The sequence below is a fragment of the Balaenoptera borealis genome (genome assembly GCF_965194805.1).
Source record: "Balaenoptera borealis genome assembly, chromosome: 3".
Classification (NCBI taxonomy): Eukaryota; Metazoa; Chordata; class Mammalia; order Artiodactyla; family Balaenopteridae; genus Balaenoptera; species Balaenoptera borealis.
The window spans coordinates 121,465,361-121,483,728 of NC_138866.1; the positions used below are offsets into that span (position 1 = coordinate 121,465,361).

Sequence of the window (18,368 nt, forward strand, 5' to 3'; positions counted from 1 at the left end):
GTGAGAGCGAAACCCGGAGTCAGGTGGGCCTGTGGGGGACCCAGGGTCGCCCTGGAGATGCTGAGCCCACCTGCCTCTTCTCCCCTCGCTCTTCATCCCTCCATGGTGACCTCACTCCTTCTCTGGCTTCAGTCCTAGCCCCTCTCCTGAGCTCCAGGCCCACGGTCCAGCTGCCCGCCAGACCCCTCAGCGCCACACACCTACAGCTAGCTACACATCGTTCCCCACACACCTGCTCTCATCCAGCGTTGCGTATGTCAGCAACTGGCGCCACCACCCACCTGCTGTCTGTCCTAGATGCCACCCTTCAAGCCGTTCCTTCACCCTCCACATCTGCAGAGCAATCAGCCTTTTGCATCTGTGTCTTTAACCTTTCTCAAGGGCCTCTGCGGAGCAGTCTCCCTCTTCCTCCTCTCTCGCCAGGAAGAGCACTGGGCCCCGCCTCCACCCATGCTCCCAGGTCCGCTGGATGAGCCCTGGCTGCACTTCTCACAGTGCACTGTAAATACATGTTGCTGCACCCATCTCCCCCAGCGCACTGGGAGTCCTGGAGGTCCGACACGAGTCACTCGGCTAAGTCCATAAACCCAGCCCAGGGCCTGGCACAGGGCAGGTGCTTAGAAGGTCTACCTAATCTAAAATAAGATTGCCATATCTTGTAAGAATTCCCTCTTGCCATGATATATTCATCCACACACCCACCTACCCACTTACCCAAAACTTCAGAAATATTTGCTGAGTGTCTATTGTGTGCTAAGACCTGTCCGGTGCTGCAAATCATGCGTGAATGAAAGAGATGTAACCCACCTCTGCCCCTTTACTCATGCTCTTTCCTATGCCTGTAATGCTTTCTCCTTATTCTCTCCCCACTCCAGATCCTCACTGTCCTTTAGTCCATGCTATGTCTGTCTCCTCCAGGAAGCCCCCTCAGCCTGCCTTAGTTCTCCCAGCGCTCCCCTTTATCTAATATTATCCAACCTAGGGTTGATTCATAACGCAATTCTGCCCTGGGTGCTTCCTGAATCATGTCAGCATCTGCAGAGCTCCTCTTAGGCGCAAGGCTCCTGGCCTGTCTCATTTCTCCAGCAGGATCCTCAGTGTTTCAGAAACAGAGCTATGACTTCCCTGTCTTCTGGCCCACTTCTCCTTTGTTGAGTCCCCACTGTGCAAACAGTTTGGTGCCCCGGGCATCCTGGGTGCCAGCCGAGGGCCTGGCCTGGCCTTTGCCTGGGGAGGGAGGACCAACCAGTCCCTCTGCGACTCAGCAAACATTTTCTGAGCACCTGTTATGTTCTAGGCTCCACACCAGGCATGACCACATGTAGGGGAACAATAGATATGGGCAAGTCCAGGGTGTCTTGGGTGCTGAGTACGAGCCCACCCCAGCCCTGCCCCTTTACCTTGGAACCCGCTGCTGCCCCATGACTGAAGCTTTTCACCAGCTGCACCGGGTACCAAAGGCTCAGGAATCCGAGGCCCAGAAGGAGAGGCAGAGAAGCCAACAGGGAGTAGTACTTGTAGATCTGGATGGACAGACAAACACCCAGACACACCTACCTTCTGCCTCCTTCCTCCAACCGAAGACCAGGGTCCATTTCCCTTCCCAGCTCACAGGGGGCCCTGAGGGTGGTCTAGGGTGCATGGGAAGGCTTCTGGTTCTATCGCTACCCCCCAACCAGGGCCACTTGGCACCAACTTCTACTTCCCCTTCTCAGGCCCTGCAGAGGTGCTTGCCCCTCTCCCAGGCCCCTGGACCCCCAGGCCCCTGGACCCCCAGGTCCCTTACAGGAGCCAAAGGGAGTATGTTTTTTAATCCCCTCCTACCCACCCCAGGGGGCTGGGATGGGGTCTGAAACGGGGGACATCCACCTTCTATGTCCCTACGTTCCTGGTGCTTTGGCACAGGCCTGATTTTTTCTATTACAGTTTGCAACCTGGGCATCTGGGAAGTACATGCTCTGCCTCCTGGGGTTGAGGCCCTCCTAGGGTTGAATATGTATTCATCTATTTGTTAATTCAATATGTTTTTATTGAGAGCTTAGTATGTGCCAGGTCCTGGCTGGTGAAAAAGACCAACGAAGTCCCTGCTCTCACGGAAACCACCTAATCTTCAACTCTACCCTGAGGGATTCGTGTTATCAACTTCATTTATGGGGGCAGGGCAGGGTGGGGGGGAACCTGAGTCTCAGAAATGTGATAAGGTGTCCTCAAAACACCTAGCACCACCTGGCGTCATTTCGTATATTTGTTTGTGTGACTGTGTGTCCCCTTCTGGAATGACAGCTCTTGGGATGTCAGGGACTTCATCTGTCTTGTTCACAGCTGTATTCCAGTGCCTGGAAATGTCCCTGGTGCAGAGTATATGCTCAGATATGTTTGTGGAATGAACAAAGGAAGGACGGGATAAAGCTGGATTCAAACCTGGGTTGTCTGACTCTGTAGGCCACACCCCCACCCTTTGGGCTCTGGACTGGTCAGCTTCACACCCCAGCCAGCTCCAGTGAACCAGGTTCTGAGGTTCTGGAATTCTCTTTTTAGCCCTCTGAGACCATCCCCCAGCTCAGCACTTGCGTCCTCCAGCTCTCTTCACTCCCACTCCAGCCTGGCCAAGGGAAGTCTGGGAGATCAATAATGGGGGGATTTCAGGCTTCCTCTCCCTCCTTCTCTGCCCCTTCCCCCCTCCTTCCCCCTCCCAGACTGGAAGCTCTTGAGGGCAGGCCCAGCTGCATGGTCCCCAGCCTCTCCCACAGAGGGGTGGAGCTTGGAATGAGCATGTGTGTAAAGGCGTGGAATCCTGTGCAACAGGGAAGCAGGACAGAGAGGAAAGGAGCCACACTGGTTTAAGCAGCTCCTCCACGCCCCACCGCCCCAGGTCGTTGTGAGTCAGTGGTTACCTTGGGTGACACTGGACACTCTGCCCTTTGCCAGACCTGGACCCCCAGATGAGCCCAGGACAGCACACTGCCGAGCAGGTGTGCGGCTCCATGCCTGACCGTGGCACAGACAGCCAGGGGATAGTAGAGGGCAGGGTAATAGAGCAGAGCCAGTATCTTCCACGGCCCTGGAAGGCAAGACAGGCAGAGAGACACAGGATGGAGGGGCAGATGTGGGGCCTGGGTCCAACCCACCCAAGCTTCTCTTCTGTCTCCATCTTCCCAGCCCCTCAGCTGATTCCGTGGGCAAGAGCCCTGCATACAAATCGAGGCTCTGACTAGTATCAGCTCTGTGATCTTGGGCAAGTTACCTCTTGGAGTCTCAGTTTCCCCATCTGTAAAATGGAAATAATATATAGTACATTAGCAAAGATAAAATGAGAAGGTATGTGTACAGTGCTTTAGCACAGTGCCTGAGTTAGTACTCAGTAAATTAGGCTACTATTTTATTACTATTCCCTTCTCTGACCCTCAGCATCTGCCACTGTAAAATGGGGCGAATATCTGCATTTTGTGGAGTTGCTGTGAGGATCGGATGATCTAAGGAGGTCATGTTGCAGGGCGGTGGCTCCTCTGGATGGCAGCTGTCCTTTTTACCATCACCTCCTTGAGCCCAGCTCAAGTCTCCAGGACCCCTCCCCGCACCCCTCCCCACCCTTCTTCATGCTCACACAGGACTGGGCTGTCTGGGGGACTCAGCCTGTGCTCCCTCCCTCCCGAGGGTGGGGTTTGCACAAGAGCAGAGAGGGCAGTATTGACCCAAGGACAGAGCAATAGAGGTTTCAGGCACTGTGGTGGGACAGCTGGGGAGGGTAACGGGACAGCGTCTTCTGGTCTATGGCTCATGGCTGGAATGGGGAGCCCCAGTGCTCTGGATTCCCACCTGCCCCCTCCCAGCAATCCAGCCCAGGGCCTCAGCTGTGCTGGGTACCTTGGCCGGGTGGTAAGGCGAAGGTCAGGAAAGGCAGTGGGTCCTCAGTGGGGAGCAGCAAACACAGGGAGCTGAAGAGGACCGTGAAGACGGCAGCAGGCACGGTCCGGGGACTGTCCCCAGCCAAGAAGTCCACAGGGCTGGTGCAGAGGCAGGGGCAGGACAGGGGGCAGTCGCTCAGGCCCTGCACGCCCATTACCACACACCGAGTTCCATAAACCGGGGAGGTGGAGTCAGTTCCACTTTCCAGATGGGGAAACTGAGGTCCCTTCGTGTATTCATTCCACAGATGTCGGTGTAGTGCCTCCTATGTAACCAGATCTGGGCCCTGTGGCAAAGTGACTCAGGAACATCCCCTGCCCCACCCCCTGCAACAGGCAGACACAGAAGGAACAAGCCTGAGCACTGCTCCCTCCGCCCACTCTGGAAGCTTCAGGAAACAGCCGCCTCCACACTAATCGGTCTGTCTGGGCTGGCTGACCTTCAGAGAGCTGGAGAGTCACAACATCCTTATGCAACAGCCGCCATCCTGGCCTGGGAGCGGCCCTGGGGCAGAGGGCAGACAGCGGGCATGGCTGTCCCAGGCCTCACCCCTCTGGGCTCAGGGCAAGCCACTCAGACCCTCTGCTTCTGTGCTCCAGCTTGCCTTCATGCCCTGAGGGCTCCATCCTGCTTCGGTCTCCCCCAGGCCCTCCCCCAGGCAGGGCACGCTCTTTCCTGGGCCAGCCAGTGTGGCAGAAACCCCAGGCTAGTTCCTCACAAAACCAATATGGCAGGCCCCACCTCAGTGTGCAGCCCAGGCCTGGGGTGCAAGGCTGTCTACGCTGGGGCTCCACCTACCACCTCCCCCAGGCCTTTGGTCTCTCCCACATAAGGCTGCCCAGTCCTGTCTCCTCAGGGTCATCCCCGTCCCAGGCTCTGGGGTTGCAGGGCTGAAGGAAACAGGGGGAGAAAATTTCAGCCAGAGGGAATGGAGGGCAATCCCTCATAAATCTGCCTTGAAGCATCAGGGTCCAGGTAACACCCTCAGGGAAATGAGGGTCAAGATGGCATGGAGGGGGGCTTCCCTGGTGGCACAGTGGTTAAGAATCCGCCTGCCAATGCAGGGGACACAGGTTCGATCCCTGGTCCGGGAAGATCCCACATGCCACGGAGCAACTAAGCCCGTGCGCCACAACTACTAAGCCTGCGCTCTAGAGCCCACGAGCCACAACTACTGAAGCCCACGTGCCTAGAGCCTGTGCTCCGCAACAAGAGAAGCCACTGCAGTGGGAAGCCTGTGCACCGCAATGAAGAGTAGCCCCCGCTCGCCGCAACTAGAGAAAGCCCGCGCACAGCAACGAAGACCCAACACAGCCAAAATATTAAAAAAAATAAAATAAAAGACGGCGTGGAGTGATCATGGCCTGTCGAGACCATGGGCTTCCTGAGGGGGTGTGTCCTAGAGCTGGGCCCTCTTGGGCTTGGTCTCCCTGGGGTCTGGAACAGGAGTGGGTGCACCTGAGTGGGTCCCTCCCCTTCCCTCAGGGGGTCCCAACTAAGCCTGGAGATCTGGGTGGGGATGGGGAAAGCCCCCAGACTGAGAGAGTTTGGGGTGTCCCGGAGGCCAGAGCTGGCTTCTAGGTACCTAACAAGCCACCACCCTCCCAGAGTGGCCCTGTCAGCTGGGCCCCCTGAGCGGGGGTGCCCAGGCCAAGGCACCAACCTGGGGAGCCCAGGCCTGCCGTGCCCACAGTGGGGCCAGAGCTGGCGGCGCTTCACCAGCAGGGCCAGCAGCAGCAACACGAGGATCTGAAAGGAGAGCACAGACGAGGGCTCGGGTGCCAGGCTTCCCCTGAGGGGCTGAGTCAGAGCACTCGGTCCCAGGACCCCCTACCCCATAGTGCACACTCCTGCAGCAACTGGGGACTGGCTAGGAGGTGACAGAAGTTTGAAAGGTTGGTCTGCATCCTGGTTTGGGTCCCCACCCTGGGAGAACTCCCGGTACCCACTCCCATATTTGGGGTCCCTGAGTCTCCCTTCACCAGCGCCAGCAAAGAACACACATCCCCCTGTTCAGGCTGGCGGTAGGCGGCAAGCCAGTTGGGACTCACCGACAGCACGACCAGGCAGGCGTGGTAGAGGCCGGGTGGCACGCTGGGGCGGCAGGAGGGCACCAGCCTGCAGAGCGAGTGAAGGCTGGGTCAGGCCGAGGTAGGGAAACCCCAGGTGTGCAGCCCAGTCTGGGGTTCCAGGCTGTCTATACTGGGGCTCCACCCACCACCTCCCTTGACCCTCTGATCTCTCCTAGACAGTTCACCTTCTCAGGGCCATTCTGGGCCTCTCATGACCCTGCAGTGTGCCGGTCCCATGCCCAGTTCTGAGGTTACAGGGCTGAAGGAGACAGGGGGCTCCCAGGGGAAGACATGGGAGAAACAGAATGGGCCAGCTTGGCCTTTCTATCCATCAAGGCCCACTTCATTCCTCCCTCCTCCAGGAAGCCTCCCTGACTGCTCCAGGCCTCAGATCTCTCCTCATAACTGTGGCTGAGCATACTGCCTGGGTCCGGCAATCAGCAACCGGTCCTATGATTTGTCCTTCACTCACTGGAATCCAAGTCTGGTCTGTGTCTCTGACTGGAATGATCTACCTTGGTCTTCCAGGATTTATGTCTCTTCTTTACCTGTTTTATTAAGGGCTGAGTCACGTGGCAGAGAAAGGTATCAGGTAGGAGCCCTGAGCTCAGGGCTGGACCTGAACCTGGGAGAGCTGATACGACTGGGTTCCTGGGGGAGGGGTAGACCTCTGGGTTTGCCCAGTTGGAACCTGGGAGCGCCAGAAGGAGGTAACCAGTGTGGGCAAGGCCACCAAGTTCTGGTGGGTGAGGCATCAGAGGAAGCCCTGCAGCTGGGCCCTCCCTGCCGCAGGCGGGGCTCACCCACCCCGCTGGGCTCCTTCCTGCTGTGTGGAAAAGAGGGATCCCAAGGGTGAGCCTGAGTGCTCTGTGCTGGAACAGCCCGACCTCCCTGAGCTTGGAAATCCCAGAGAGCGAGAAGCAGGAAAGAGCCCGGTCACATGGGCTTGTCCTTGGGGTGGAGGGACAGAAGAAGTCTGTTTTGTGCAATTTCTTGGCCAGGGCAGAGCCAGCCTCTTCCCAAAGCAGTAGAGTAGGTGCCATGTAGGGGATCAGGTTCCTGCTGTCTGAGCTCAGGTCTCACACTCCCCACTTGCAACTCTGAGGCATTTTACTCGAGTATGTGGGGTGGGGTTTGGGTGAGGCAGGGCCCCTCACCAGACCCAAGAGTTCAGAACCACCACTCCAGGCCCTCTCAGCCTGCATCTCGTCACCTGACAAAGTCCTACTCAATCCTGCGCCCTGCACCAGGCCCAGCCAGGGCAGGGGCTCCGCAAACTGTCCCTGGAGCAGCCTGACCATTTCCCACTCACCCCAGACCAGGAGCCACCCTCACCTCCATGGACCCCCTCCAGGGCCCTGTCTGGGGGCATCTCTGGCCCTTTCTGTACCACCCGGGGCCCCCCATCTACCCTTTACTTAGCTCAGTTTGGCTGAGGCTCATGGACCCTCAAATGTTTGAGGTCTGAGCGACAGAAATTTGGCTGAGCAGATGTTTGGCTGACAGCTCGTGGACCCATGTTTTGTGCTGTGGGACAGGCAGGATGGCACAGACACAGAGAACGCTACGTCAGGGAGGGTGGGAGCTTGATCCTTGAGGGGGCACAAGCAGATGCTAAAGGATGCAGAAAAGGGAGAGAAATTTGGGGCAAGGCCTCAGAGGGGGTGGTACTTGAGTTTGAAAGACGGTGGCATCTCTTTAGGCAAATAAGGGGCAAGGGAGCTCCATGTAGAGGAAAGAGCATGAGAAAGTGGAGTGACAGGCAGTAGACAGTGTGGCTGGCGCCAGGCAAGGTTTTCAGCTTGATGACAGCGCAGAGGGCAGGCTGAGAGCCGGTAATAGCAGGCATGGGAGGCACTAGGGAGCCACTGAGGGCGTTTGAGCGGGACAGTGTTCTGGATTTTAGGAGATTTCTGTGGCTAGATTTGAATAACAACAACAACAGTAACTAGTATTTACTAAGCATTGAGTAAGTGCCAGGCACTTTCTATGTATTAACTCAGTTAATTACCTAAGAGGTGGGTGCTATTAGTATCCCCCTTGCGTAGATAAGGAGAACAAGGCTCAGAGAGGCTAGGTGTCTTGCCCAAATCACACAGCTAGTAAAGCACCAGAGCCAGAATTCGAACTGAGGTAGTCTGACTTCAGCAGCCGCATGTGACCAGGATGTGAGAGGCAAGGAGTACGTGGAGGAAGATATTAAGTTGAACCATATGAAACTGCCATTTCTTTCCATCAAAAACAGTTGAATATCAGCATTTTCAAATGGTTCAGCATAAATAGTCACGGGGGAGCGGAAATGTCAGGCAGTATCTCAGAGGTATTTAGGTGGAAGACTTTACATGCCTTAATGTAGAGGAGCAGAGGGAAGGGGAGTTTCTGGGATGACTGTAGGGTTCTGGGCCTTATTCCAAGACGAAGAGTGAGGACAGAGTCAAATGGAGCCCAAGGAAGCTGAGGCTTGGTCTTGGGCAATTCAGAGGTGGTGATGGGCACTCAGGGACAGAGGCCGGACTGCAGTATGGTGAGGACACTGAGACAGAGAAGAAGCAAGACAACTGTTTCTAGAAGTTTGGCTCTGAGTGAGAGGTTGCAAAGGGCCCCATCCAGAGGGGAGGGCAGAACACATCTTTGTGGGTGACAGGGAAAGGCTGACTGTCTGGGGCGGGGGTCTGTGGGTCTGTGGTCCCCGGGAGGCCTGGAGCCCTGCTGCCTGACCCTCTCCCTGCTCCCACCGCAGAAGGGCCTGCAGATCACCCTGGCGTTGACCTCACTTGGTGGGAGGGCAGGCCAGGAAGGAAGCCTCCCAATTCCGCCTTCCAGGCAGCCCTTTGAAGTGGTGGGGAGGTGACTGACATCCTGGACAGCTGCCACAGATGTATTTGTATCCCCAGGCTCTGGCTGGGAAGCTCGGTATTGATGATATGGGTGGATGACACACGAGCACATGGCAAGTAGGGCCCATAACCTGACCAGAGGAGCCTCTGGGGGTAGGAAAGAGCCAGCTCGGCTTATACACATCAATCCTATGTCCACAGAAGACCCCAGACAGGGCATCCCATCGCCATCAGACTCACCCCCGCCCCCAACCTCTCCAACCAGGTCCTGGCGCCAAGGGGGCACTTGGATAAATGTGACCAGGAGATTGAGTCCATCCCAGACACTGTCACCCACAACCTCGACTCCAGCCTGCTGGGGCACGCTGAGGTACAGGGGGGACCACTGTCCAGAGCTCCTCAAAGCTTCGATGCACCACCTCGCCGGGGTGTCTGACTCACGCAGGGAGAAGTGAGTCCAAGTTTGCCTCCTTGGGATTCCCCTGGGATCCCAGCTTCCCACTCCCACCTTTGGCAGGAAGCTCGACTTGTTTTGGCCAAGTAAGTAGATTCAAACAAAGCTCTTCATTCTTACCTGCAGTGAGAGAAGGGAGCTACAAATTCTAGATGACACCCACCTTAGGGGCAGTACTCCTCATCACCTAGTCCCTGCCATGCACCCAACTTTATTCTAAGGCCATATCTAAATACCTGAGCCACAGAGCTGGCTGCAGATGCCTGGCCCCAGCCAATGCCTGGGCCCTGAATTGGCTAAGGACACAGCTTCAAATTAGGGCCTTAACTCAGGTCAGATTCTGTGTCCTCTTGGGGCTCCTGGACCCCTCTCCATTCTGCTGCTTCTCCCACCTCATACATACACAGCAGGAACCTGGGGAGCCCTGGGCTTTCGAGGTCAGCCAGGGAAGGGGAAGAGGGCACACTTTTGCTGACAGCAGGGCTGCTTTCCAGGTGGTCAGAACCCCGAGTCCTCCAAACAACATCTCCTTCCCCCAGGCCTGGGTGGGGCCTCCATCCCTGCCGGGTGACCCCAGCCTGGCCAGGCCACAGCCCTGGCCCCTGGGGAGGCACGCGAGCATTTTCCCCTTCTCCTGTTTTGGTTGTTGATGGAGAACAGATGTGCACACATCTGGCAGGGCAACCCCCAGCCTCACCTTTCTAGTTCCCCAAACCTTCAGACAGAGAAGGGAGGTAGGGGATGGGGCTGGGGCCAGGGACAACAAGGGGAGATCTGGGCTCTGGGGCCCACGCAGGCAAGGCGTCCTTGGCAGCATGGGGGCACAAGGAGACCCAGCTCCTCCGCCAGGCTGCCCAGACTAAACAAAGATAGAAGGGATCTGGGCAGAGGCGGCTGTGGGCCGAGTCCTCAGGCCACACTGGGCTGGGCTGAGGCCGCCTCCCTCCCCTGGGCTGGCCCGAGCACTCCTGCTGAAGAGAACTAGGGCCTCATCTTCACGGAGCCTCAGACCAGCCAAAGCCAACTGGGGCGGCATGTTTCCTCAGACCTCCCCCCGCCCCAGGCCTGCCCAGAGAACCTGACGCTTGCTAACAGCACACCCCAGATGGTCACCACAGGGGCCAGTAACACCTTGAAGGCAGGCCCGACTCCCTCAACCACTCACCCAGGACTCTCCACCCTGGTTACAGGCCAGAGTCACCAGGGAGCCACCCCAGCCCAGCTGGATCTGAGTTTGCAAGGATGGGGCCCAGGAATCTGTTTTTTAAACACACCACAGGGAATTCCCTGGCGGTCCAGTGGTTAGGACTCAGTGCTCTCACTGCCGGGGCCGGGGTTCAATCCCTGGTCAGGGAACTAAGATCCCACAAGCCGCATGGCACAGCCAAAAAAAAAAAAAAAAAAAAGTCAAAAAAACAAACACACCACACAGGTGCTTTTTAGGGGACTAGCCTGGCCCAGGTCCTCCACCTCAAGTTTCTTAACACCAGGGCAAGGGCTATTCTCACCTAACAGGCGAGGAGACTGAAGCCCAGAGAGGCTGTGACTTGCCAAGGGTTCACACAGCAAATGAGCGGCAGAGCCCCTCTTAGCAGCCCTCGCTCAGGGTCTTCCCCACGCCCCCCATCAGTAACCTCTGCCACACCCCATGTGCTGGCAGACAGAGCCAGGGGTTCCAACTCACCCTTCCGGCTCGAGCTCCTGGCCACCCTGGGGCTCGTCGATGTACCAGCTGCCGTAGGAGTCGTCGTCGTCTGTGGCCCCGGAGGAGGTCTGGTTCCCTGCTGCCTGGGTCGACATTCTCTGGCCCTTTTCCTCTGACCCCCAAACCAGAGGGAAAAAGCCACTACAGATGTGAAAAGAGGCTTAGGAGGGAAAAAAAAAAAGAAAGAAAACCCAAACAAAGAAACGTTTCTCTTTGATCCTAAAGGTTACTTTCTTGCTTTTAGCTCTCTGGGAAAAGCCCTCCTGGGAGTGAGGGCCTGGGCTGGCTGGCACAGGAGAAGGGGAAGGGCTTCTCCTGTCCCCTCCTGTCCCTTCCCGCCCAGTCTCGCGAGGTCCTGCAGGAGGTAGTTATCCCTTGGGGATGGTGCCCCCTCAGGGTCCTTGGGCTTTTGCCGGAGCACCCCCCCGTCTGTCTCTCTCTATGACTGGCCACCGGTAGGTTTTGACTCAAAACACCATTTTCAAAGAAGTTTTGTCCAATCCAAGCTGCCCGCAGAGAGCACCCCCTTCCTTCCCCCTCCTCAAGCCCACCCAGATGGACCCACAGACACACACTCAAGGAAGGACCAGGGAGGAAGGAGCTGCGGAGATGAAAGGGTGGGCGGGCAGCGGGCGGGCTCAGCACAGTCTGCCGGCCCCTCCCAGCTGGGCTCCCAGCCCCTTCCGCTCTCAGGGGTCCAGCCCAATCCCCCCTCTTTGTTCAGGCTCCCTCGAGACCATCCCCCAGCCTCAGCCTGCCCCTCGCTGGCCCCCTTGGGCCTCAGTGATGGGAACACACCGTGGTCCTCACAAGACCCCCTTCCGGAGGTGGAGGTCTCGGCTCCATTGGCAGCCGGAGCCAGGGAGGAGTGCAGCCAGGAGGGCCGGCACCTGACTGCACGCACATACCTGCCTTCAGCGCCTGCCCCAAATCTCGCACACATCTGCAGGGCCCTACAGACAAGTCAGGCATTCCAGCAGCCCAGGGAGGCTGCTGGGCCAGGGCCAGAGGAGGGGAGGGAGCCCGTCGGTTCCTTCTCCTGCAGGAACATGTGTCTCACTGGTAAAATCTTTTTGTTTCTCCAACTTGATTTCACAAGGAGATAACTCACCCCCACAAGGCAGAAATTAGTCCTTTAAACATGAACCAGACCCACGGGTAGGCGAGAACCCTGCCTGCCTCCTGTTCCTCCCGGAGTGTGGGGTGAGAGTGAGGGTGAGGAAGGCAGGGACTGGGCAGGAGATGGAGGTTCCTCTCCCCCTCCAGGCCCCCAACCGGGGGTGGAGGTATGGCAAGATGCAGACAAGGCAGAGAGCAGTTCTCAGGCCCCCTATCCCTGGGTGGGAGTCAGGCCCCCTGAAACTTTGAGGGTCCCTGTCCTTCCAATACCCCACAGGGTGCCTTGGCCATGGCCCTACCCAGCTAAGGCATTCATTCAACAAGCTTTTCAAAAGGACGTTCATCCATTTATTATTTTAACATAAATTCATTGAACACCTACTAAGTGCCAGCACTGTTTGGGATCCTGGGACGGGAGAGTCTACAGTTCAGGGGGACACAGCCAAGTAGGTAAACGACCTCGAATCTGAGGGTTACAAAGGGAAGGCACAGAGTGCCCTGATGTATACCACAGGAAACCGAATTTGGTCTGAAAGAATGCGGGGCGGGGGTGGTGCGGTGTGTGTCTTGAAAAAAGAAACCTTTCAGTGGAGATCAGAGGGCAGGGAAAAGTCAGCTGCGCAGGGGGGTGGAGTTGGTGGGTGGGGTGGGTAGTGGAGGGAAGCGTGTTCCTGGTAGAGGGAACAGCATGAGGGATGCTCAGAAGGGACAGAGTTTGAAATCCTAAAAGCTCCCCATCCAAATTCTGTAGCCAGGCTCACAAGGCCTTCCAGAATTAGGGCCTGAGGGCTCTGTTGGCTTTGGTTCCTCCCCCTCCTTCCCAAATGACCCCTCTTCCAGGAAGAGGGGTCTGGCCTCCCCTCTGCCACCCCACAGAGATGTCAGCATGTGCTGACTCAGAGCTGAACCTGAACTTTGTTTGATGCAATGCAGGAGCCCACACTGCCCATCTGATCCCAGGGATCAGGCCTGGCTATGATCTCCTGAGGGCAGAGTTCTACCTCTTCTCCTCCTCCTCCTGCCTCCTCCCCCTGATGCACAGTACCCAGCACCGGGGCCACAGGGACTTTCTAAACTGGGTTTGGCAAAGCCATTGCTAGTTCTGGTGACCATCGCTCCTCCATGGGCCTGTCCCGTGCAGGCTGCTGTTTCTCCAGCCAGGTTTCCAGAGCCCTCTGCTCCAACACCAGAGCCCTGCATTCCCTTCACTGCTCAGGAGTCCTAGACCCATAGCTTAGGGAGCAACTCACTATCTGATTTTAAATCCCCCTCATGATTCCTCCAACAATTGGAGTCTCCAGTCTGTGCCGGGGAGCTCACTCCCTCTACAAGGTAGAGAAGTTCGTAGCTGGATGAATCCCTGTCCGAAACTGCTTTCTACCCTGCAGGGAGCCTGAGTCTGCCTCCTCAGTCTGGTTTGTTCATTACCTCATTTATTCCACAGATGTTGACTGCATGCCGATTATGTGCCAGGCGAGGTTCTCCACGCTGAGAATATAGCAGCGAGCAAGATAGATAAAGTCCTGTGCCCCAGGGAACCTCATGTGTAGTGGGGGGCAGGGGGAGACAAAACATGTGTCATGTGTGCTGAGAGGGAAAATACAGTGGGATACGAGAGGAGAGACAGACAGACAGGAGTTGGCTATTTTAGGCAGGATGGTGAGAACAGGCGCAGTTGAGAAGGTGATATTTCAGCAGATCCCTGAACGAAGCGGGGCGGTACCCAAATGGGCACTGAGGAAAGACATTCAGGCTGCCTGGAGGAGACTCCATCAGCCTCAGCGGCTACAGCGAGGCTGGCAGGGAGGGGCCCAAGCTAAGTCCAGGCACAGTCCCTTCCCCACTGCACTCTTCCCCGACCCAAACCCTGCTCTGCCCCCAAAGAGACCTCAAGTGGAGACAGCGCCTCCCCCCACCCGCCCTGGGCTAGCCCAGTGCCCATGGTGCCACCTCCCTCCTTACTGGGGAGATGCAGAGGCCACCTTCAGGGAGGCCCTAAGCAGAGGTGAGGAAGTGTGAGCTTCGTCTCTCTCCCCAGGTACGAGCACAGCGGACAGAGGGCAGTCTTTTGCTCAGTACCTCTAGTCAGGGCCAGGCTGAAATGGGAGGAAGCAGGTCCAGAAGGAAAGAGCTGGGTTTCTATATGGCAGGGAGAAATGCCCTGGTTGGGGAGGCAGCCTACCTGGGTTTGAGCCCTGGGACTGGCTGTGTGACCTTGAGTGATTCCCTTGGCTTCTCTGAGTCTCAGCCCTGCCTCTCTCCCAGGAGGGATAGGTTATCCAGCCAGGAGCTTCTTTGATTGTGGGCTCTCCTCTCCCCGAGGCCCCCACTCCCTGCCCTCAGTGACTTCACGGCCCAGGAATGTGGAGCCAGCACACCAGACACTGGTTGTAGTAAGAAGGTCAAAGCCACAGAGAGCAGCTGTGACTGCCCAGGCGTCCCCCATTGTCTTCCACCCACCCTCCTGGCCCCCAGCTCCCCTATCCACTCTGGTGGGGGCAGGGAGGCAGGCTGGGTCAAAGATCCATGGCTACTAGGTGGCTACGTAGCTCAGGCTGGGAAGGGGACCCCACTCCTTGAGCCCAAAGTACCTCCTCAGCTTGAAGCTAGGAGAGCTCACATCTGTGAAATGGAAGGTTACCTCTGAGGTGTTAGGAAGGATGCCACCTGGCCAGACTGCAAGCTGGTAAGGAAAAGTATTGAGAGGAGAAAGATGGTAATGATGTGCTCCTGAAGAATTTCTCCAAAGGCCTGGCGGCAGAGTCCAGGGCCTACCCTCTGGAGTTGGGCCTACCTTTTATAGGGGGACTCGTATCCAAAAAAGTCAGAGAACTGCAGGAGAGGAGGAGCTGGCCGGTGGAGTTACTTGGAAGACAGACAGTAAAAACTCGGAGAAGGGAGAAGAGAGGAAGAAGAATAAGGAGATGGACTGAGCAGTCTTGAAGGCTTCCTGGAGGAGGGGGCCTGGAGCAGGGCCCTGAGGTCAGACAGGGTCAGCAATGGCAGCAAGAATGAGGTGTAAGTGTCATAGGAGAGTTGAGAAGGGGAGTCTGAGAGGCAAGGAGAGAGCAGGGCAGGGCTCAGGGCTGCCTGGCTGTGCCCTCGTGAGCCCACACGGGCACGTTCAGATGAGGCTGACACCAACACCCAGAGAGCAGCCCAGGCCAGCAGTGCTCCTAGCTGAGCACAGATTGGGGGGTGGCTAAGTCCTGCTCACTCTGAGGGGGGGGTCGCAAAAAGCCTCTGGGCTCTGAGCAGACGAAGGCCATCTGCCATCTGGGCCTGGCACGGAGCTCCCCTTGGGCTGGAGTTGGACCACGAAGCCCTCAGGACAGGGCTTCCTTCCTCCCCATGTTTTTGTTCAAGTTGATTAAATCTGAGGAATTTTGGCGTCCAGGAACAGAGGCCCACGTGTGTGCCTTCAGCAGCCTGTGGTTATCAAAATCCTCAAAGGGTAAAGTGCTAAGCTTAAAAGGAGCTGACAGTGGGCCTGAAGGAGCGAGGAAGAACCTCAGAAACACCCCCAAGGACTCCCAGATCCTCCAGAGCACCTCCAGAATCTCAGCAATATCCCCAGAAATTTAGTAGCACCACAAGAACTCCCAGAACTTCAGTATCACCCGCCATGAGCCCCCAGAACTTCAGTAACACACCAGAACCTCTAAAACACCTCAGAACCTCAACCCACATTCCAAGGACCCTCAAACTCTGGCAAATCAAGCACTGGTAGGGGCAAGATGGTCAAAACCATGGTAAACAGTTGCAAAAGGCCCAGAGACCCCTCATTGCTCACCACCCTCCCATCCCAGCTTTTGGCTCTCTGAGTCCAACTGCACCCCCCCAGAAGTTCTACAGCACCCAAACCTCAGTAACACCCAGAGCCTCAGCAACACCCCAATCCCCAGCAGCACAGCAGAGAATGGCCAAGGGTTGCCTCAGTCCAGGAGTGGGGGATGGCCCATGTGCCTGCCTGTGCAGCCCAGCCCACCATGAACCCATGGATAAGCAGCCAAGGCGGGTTCAACCCCATGTGGACCAGTGAGCTCTGGGTCTGCCCCCATCTACACAGCACACTCACATACACACATATCGAACTGCCCCCGGCACACACAGGCGCTTAACCCTGGCTCCAGACCCAGCCTGACCCCATTCAGTGGCTGGAAGGCAGTGCTGTTGTCTGCTAAGCTCACGACAGGAAAGTGTAGATGGCTCTCTGCCTCCTACCTCCCTTGCCATGTGGGAGCTTCAGAAGCATCTAAGACATACCTTTCTTAGAATTCTCCTGCCCCCCTCACCAACAGCATCATCATAGCATGAGGGATGTAAGCCAGACTGCTCTGGTATGAGTGTGGACACTGGTGAGGAGGAGGGTAGCCAACTGTTCCAGGGGAGCAGGGTGTTCTGCCCCTCCCAGAGTGCCAGGCTAGAACTGACTCAGAGGAGGCAGGTTTCAGCTCAGGACAAAGGTAGCTTTCTTTGTCTCACAGAGCAGTGAGCCCCCCATCAGAGGAGGCAATCAAGAATAGGCTGGTAGGGCTTCCCTGGTGGCGCAGTGGTTGAGAATCTGCCTGCCAATGCAGGGGACACGGGTTCGAGCCCTGGTCTGGGAAGATCCCACATGCCACGGAGCAACTGGGCCCGTGAGCCACAATCACTGAGCCTGCGCGTCTGGAGCCTGTGCTCCGCAACAAGAGAGGCTGCGATAGTCAGAGGCCCGTGCACCGCAATGAAGAGTGGCCCCCGCTTACCACAACTAGAGAAAGCCCTTGCACAGAAACGAAGACCCAACACAGCCATAAATAAATAAATAAATAAATTAAAAAAAAAAAAAAAAAAGAATGGGCTGGTAACATCAAGATGCCTTCAGAGGAGGACTGGCCAAAAGGCCATGAAGATGCCCCCAGCTATTAGAGGCCTGGATTCTCCCTTCCCAGCACGTCCTCCCTGGGATGGTGCCACCATGGTCTGGTCTTGAGATGTGGGCTTCGTGCTGCCCTCCTTCCTCACTGAGGACACCGACTGCTGGGCAGGTCCCCTGAGTTCTCTCTCCTTGTTCCCTGCTGACCAGAGGACAGGGCTCTCCATCAATCTCTTGCCCACCAGCAGACCCTACTCAGACACAGCTCTTCTGATGTCTCCCTGCCTTTTGGAGCTCGTACTAGCTCCCCAGGGTCCCCCAAGTACAGCCATCTCCAGGTCTCCAACCTCATCCCTCAGAATTGCTCAACCCTACCATTCCTGCCCCCTTCCGGCCCTACACCTTTGTTTGTGCTCTGTCCTACCCCCCTCGCCTCCCCCTCACCCCACCCCCTCACCGCCGTGCCTTTTCCTTGCTCCCTCACCTGTCCCGATCCTACCTGGCCCGCAAGGCTTGGCTCCTGCCCCACCTCCACCAGGCGTTCTCTTGACCTCTCCCTTCTGTATCTCTTCCTTCTCCTTAGTGGTCACCCTGGGGAGTCCTGTGCCTCCAGGCAGACAAGGTGCTCCCCACCCCCCGGGGCCTCCTCCTCTGAGCGCCAGCACCAGCTCTGGCTGGGATCCCGGAGGGATGGCTGGCTGTGCAGTCTCAGCACTCGCCCCTGAGCAGAGTCCCCAGCACCTGCTTTAAAAGGTGTTTGATCTCCTCCTCCCAGAAAGGCAGCTCCCTCCTTCCCACCAGCTCTGGCCCTGCCCCTCTTCCCGCCCCCCCAGGCCTCCCGTCTGTGATTCCGGGATCAGAGGAGCCCACCCCACCCCCACCTCGCCAGCTCAGGCCCACAGCGCAGCTGGGGCCCCTCACAACACACAGGGCGGCTTGTCTTTGGCGGAGACTCTCCAGCCCCCAAACCATTTGCCCGAAACTTGATCTCCTTGGCCCTCAGAGTCACCTCAGTGGAGAAGCCTGCACAGGGCTTTAATGGCTGAGTTTCCCCAGCTGTGGCCCAGGATGGGCTAAGGAACCCCCTACCTACCTTCATTTGTCACCATCCATCACTCCCCGGGAGCCATTGCCCGATGAATTGCACCAAGCCGGAGGGGAACCACCAGCTAAGCTTTTAATAACCCGATCAGCAACCTGCTGCTGCCCAACTGGGCTGAGGGCCCTGACCATGGGAAGGGGGGAATTTGTCACACTTTCATGGGGCTTTGGGGCTCAAATTTCAGGTATGATCCATTCCAGGGGGAGAGCCAAAAAGCTCTCAGAGAGCTTTCTGTTCAACTCCTCATAGCCCAGTCTGTCTCTAGAAGAAGTCTGGGGTTCTGGGGCCTGCTACTCACCCCAAGCACCTTCCTAC

At 57.1% G+C, this 18,368-nt stretch overlaps 1 protein-coding gene across 9 annotated transcripts in view; it reads right to left on the bottom strand.

Annotated features, from left to right (window-relative positions):
* STRA6 (signaling receptor and transporter of retinol STRA6) overlaps positions 1-17,668 on the bottom strand; it is a 29,383-nt gene extending 11,715 nt beyond the window's left edge. The window contains exons 1-9 of one of the 9 annotated variants that reach the window (XM_082387302.1): positions 14,276-16,620; positions 13,522-13,581; positions 10,954-11,086; positions 5,958-6,024; positions 5,570-5,655; positions 3,865-4,004; positions 3,245-3,268; positions 2,895-3,061; positions 1,401-1,523 (exon numbers count right to left, since the gene is read on the bottom strand). In XM_082387302.1, coding sequence (XP_082243428.1) covers positions 1,401-1,523; positions 2,895-3,061; positions 3,245-3,268; positions 3,865-4,004; positions 5,570-5,655; positions 5,958-6,024; positions 10,954-11,069 — 723 coding nt within the window. In that variant the 5' untranslated portion in view covers positions 11,070-11,086; positions 13,522-13,581; positions 14,276-16,620. Of the gene's footprint in view, positions 1-1,400; positions 1,524-2,894; positions 3,062-3,244; positions 3,269-3,864; positions 4,005-5,569; positions 5,656-5,957; positions 6,025-10,953; positions 11,135-13,521; positions 13,970-14,275; positions 16,621-17,435 lie in introns of those variants that run through there. The other 8 variants (XM_082387295.1, XM_082387303.1, XM_082387297.1 and 5 more) reach the window with 8 other exon arrangements.
* Positions 17,669-18,368: the final 700 nt, after the last annotated feature.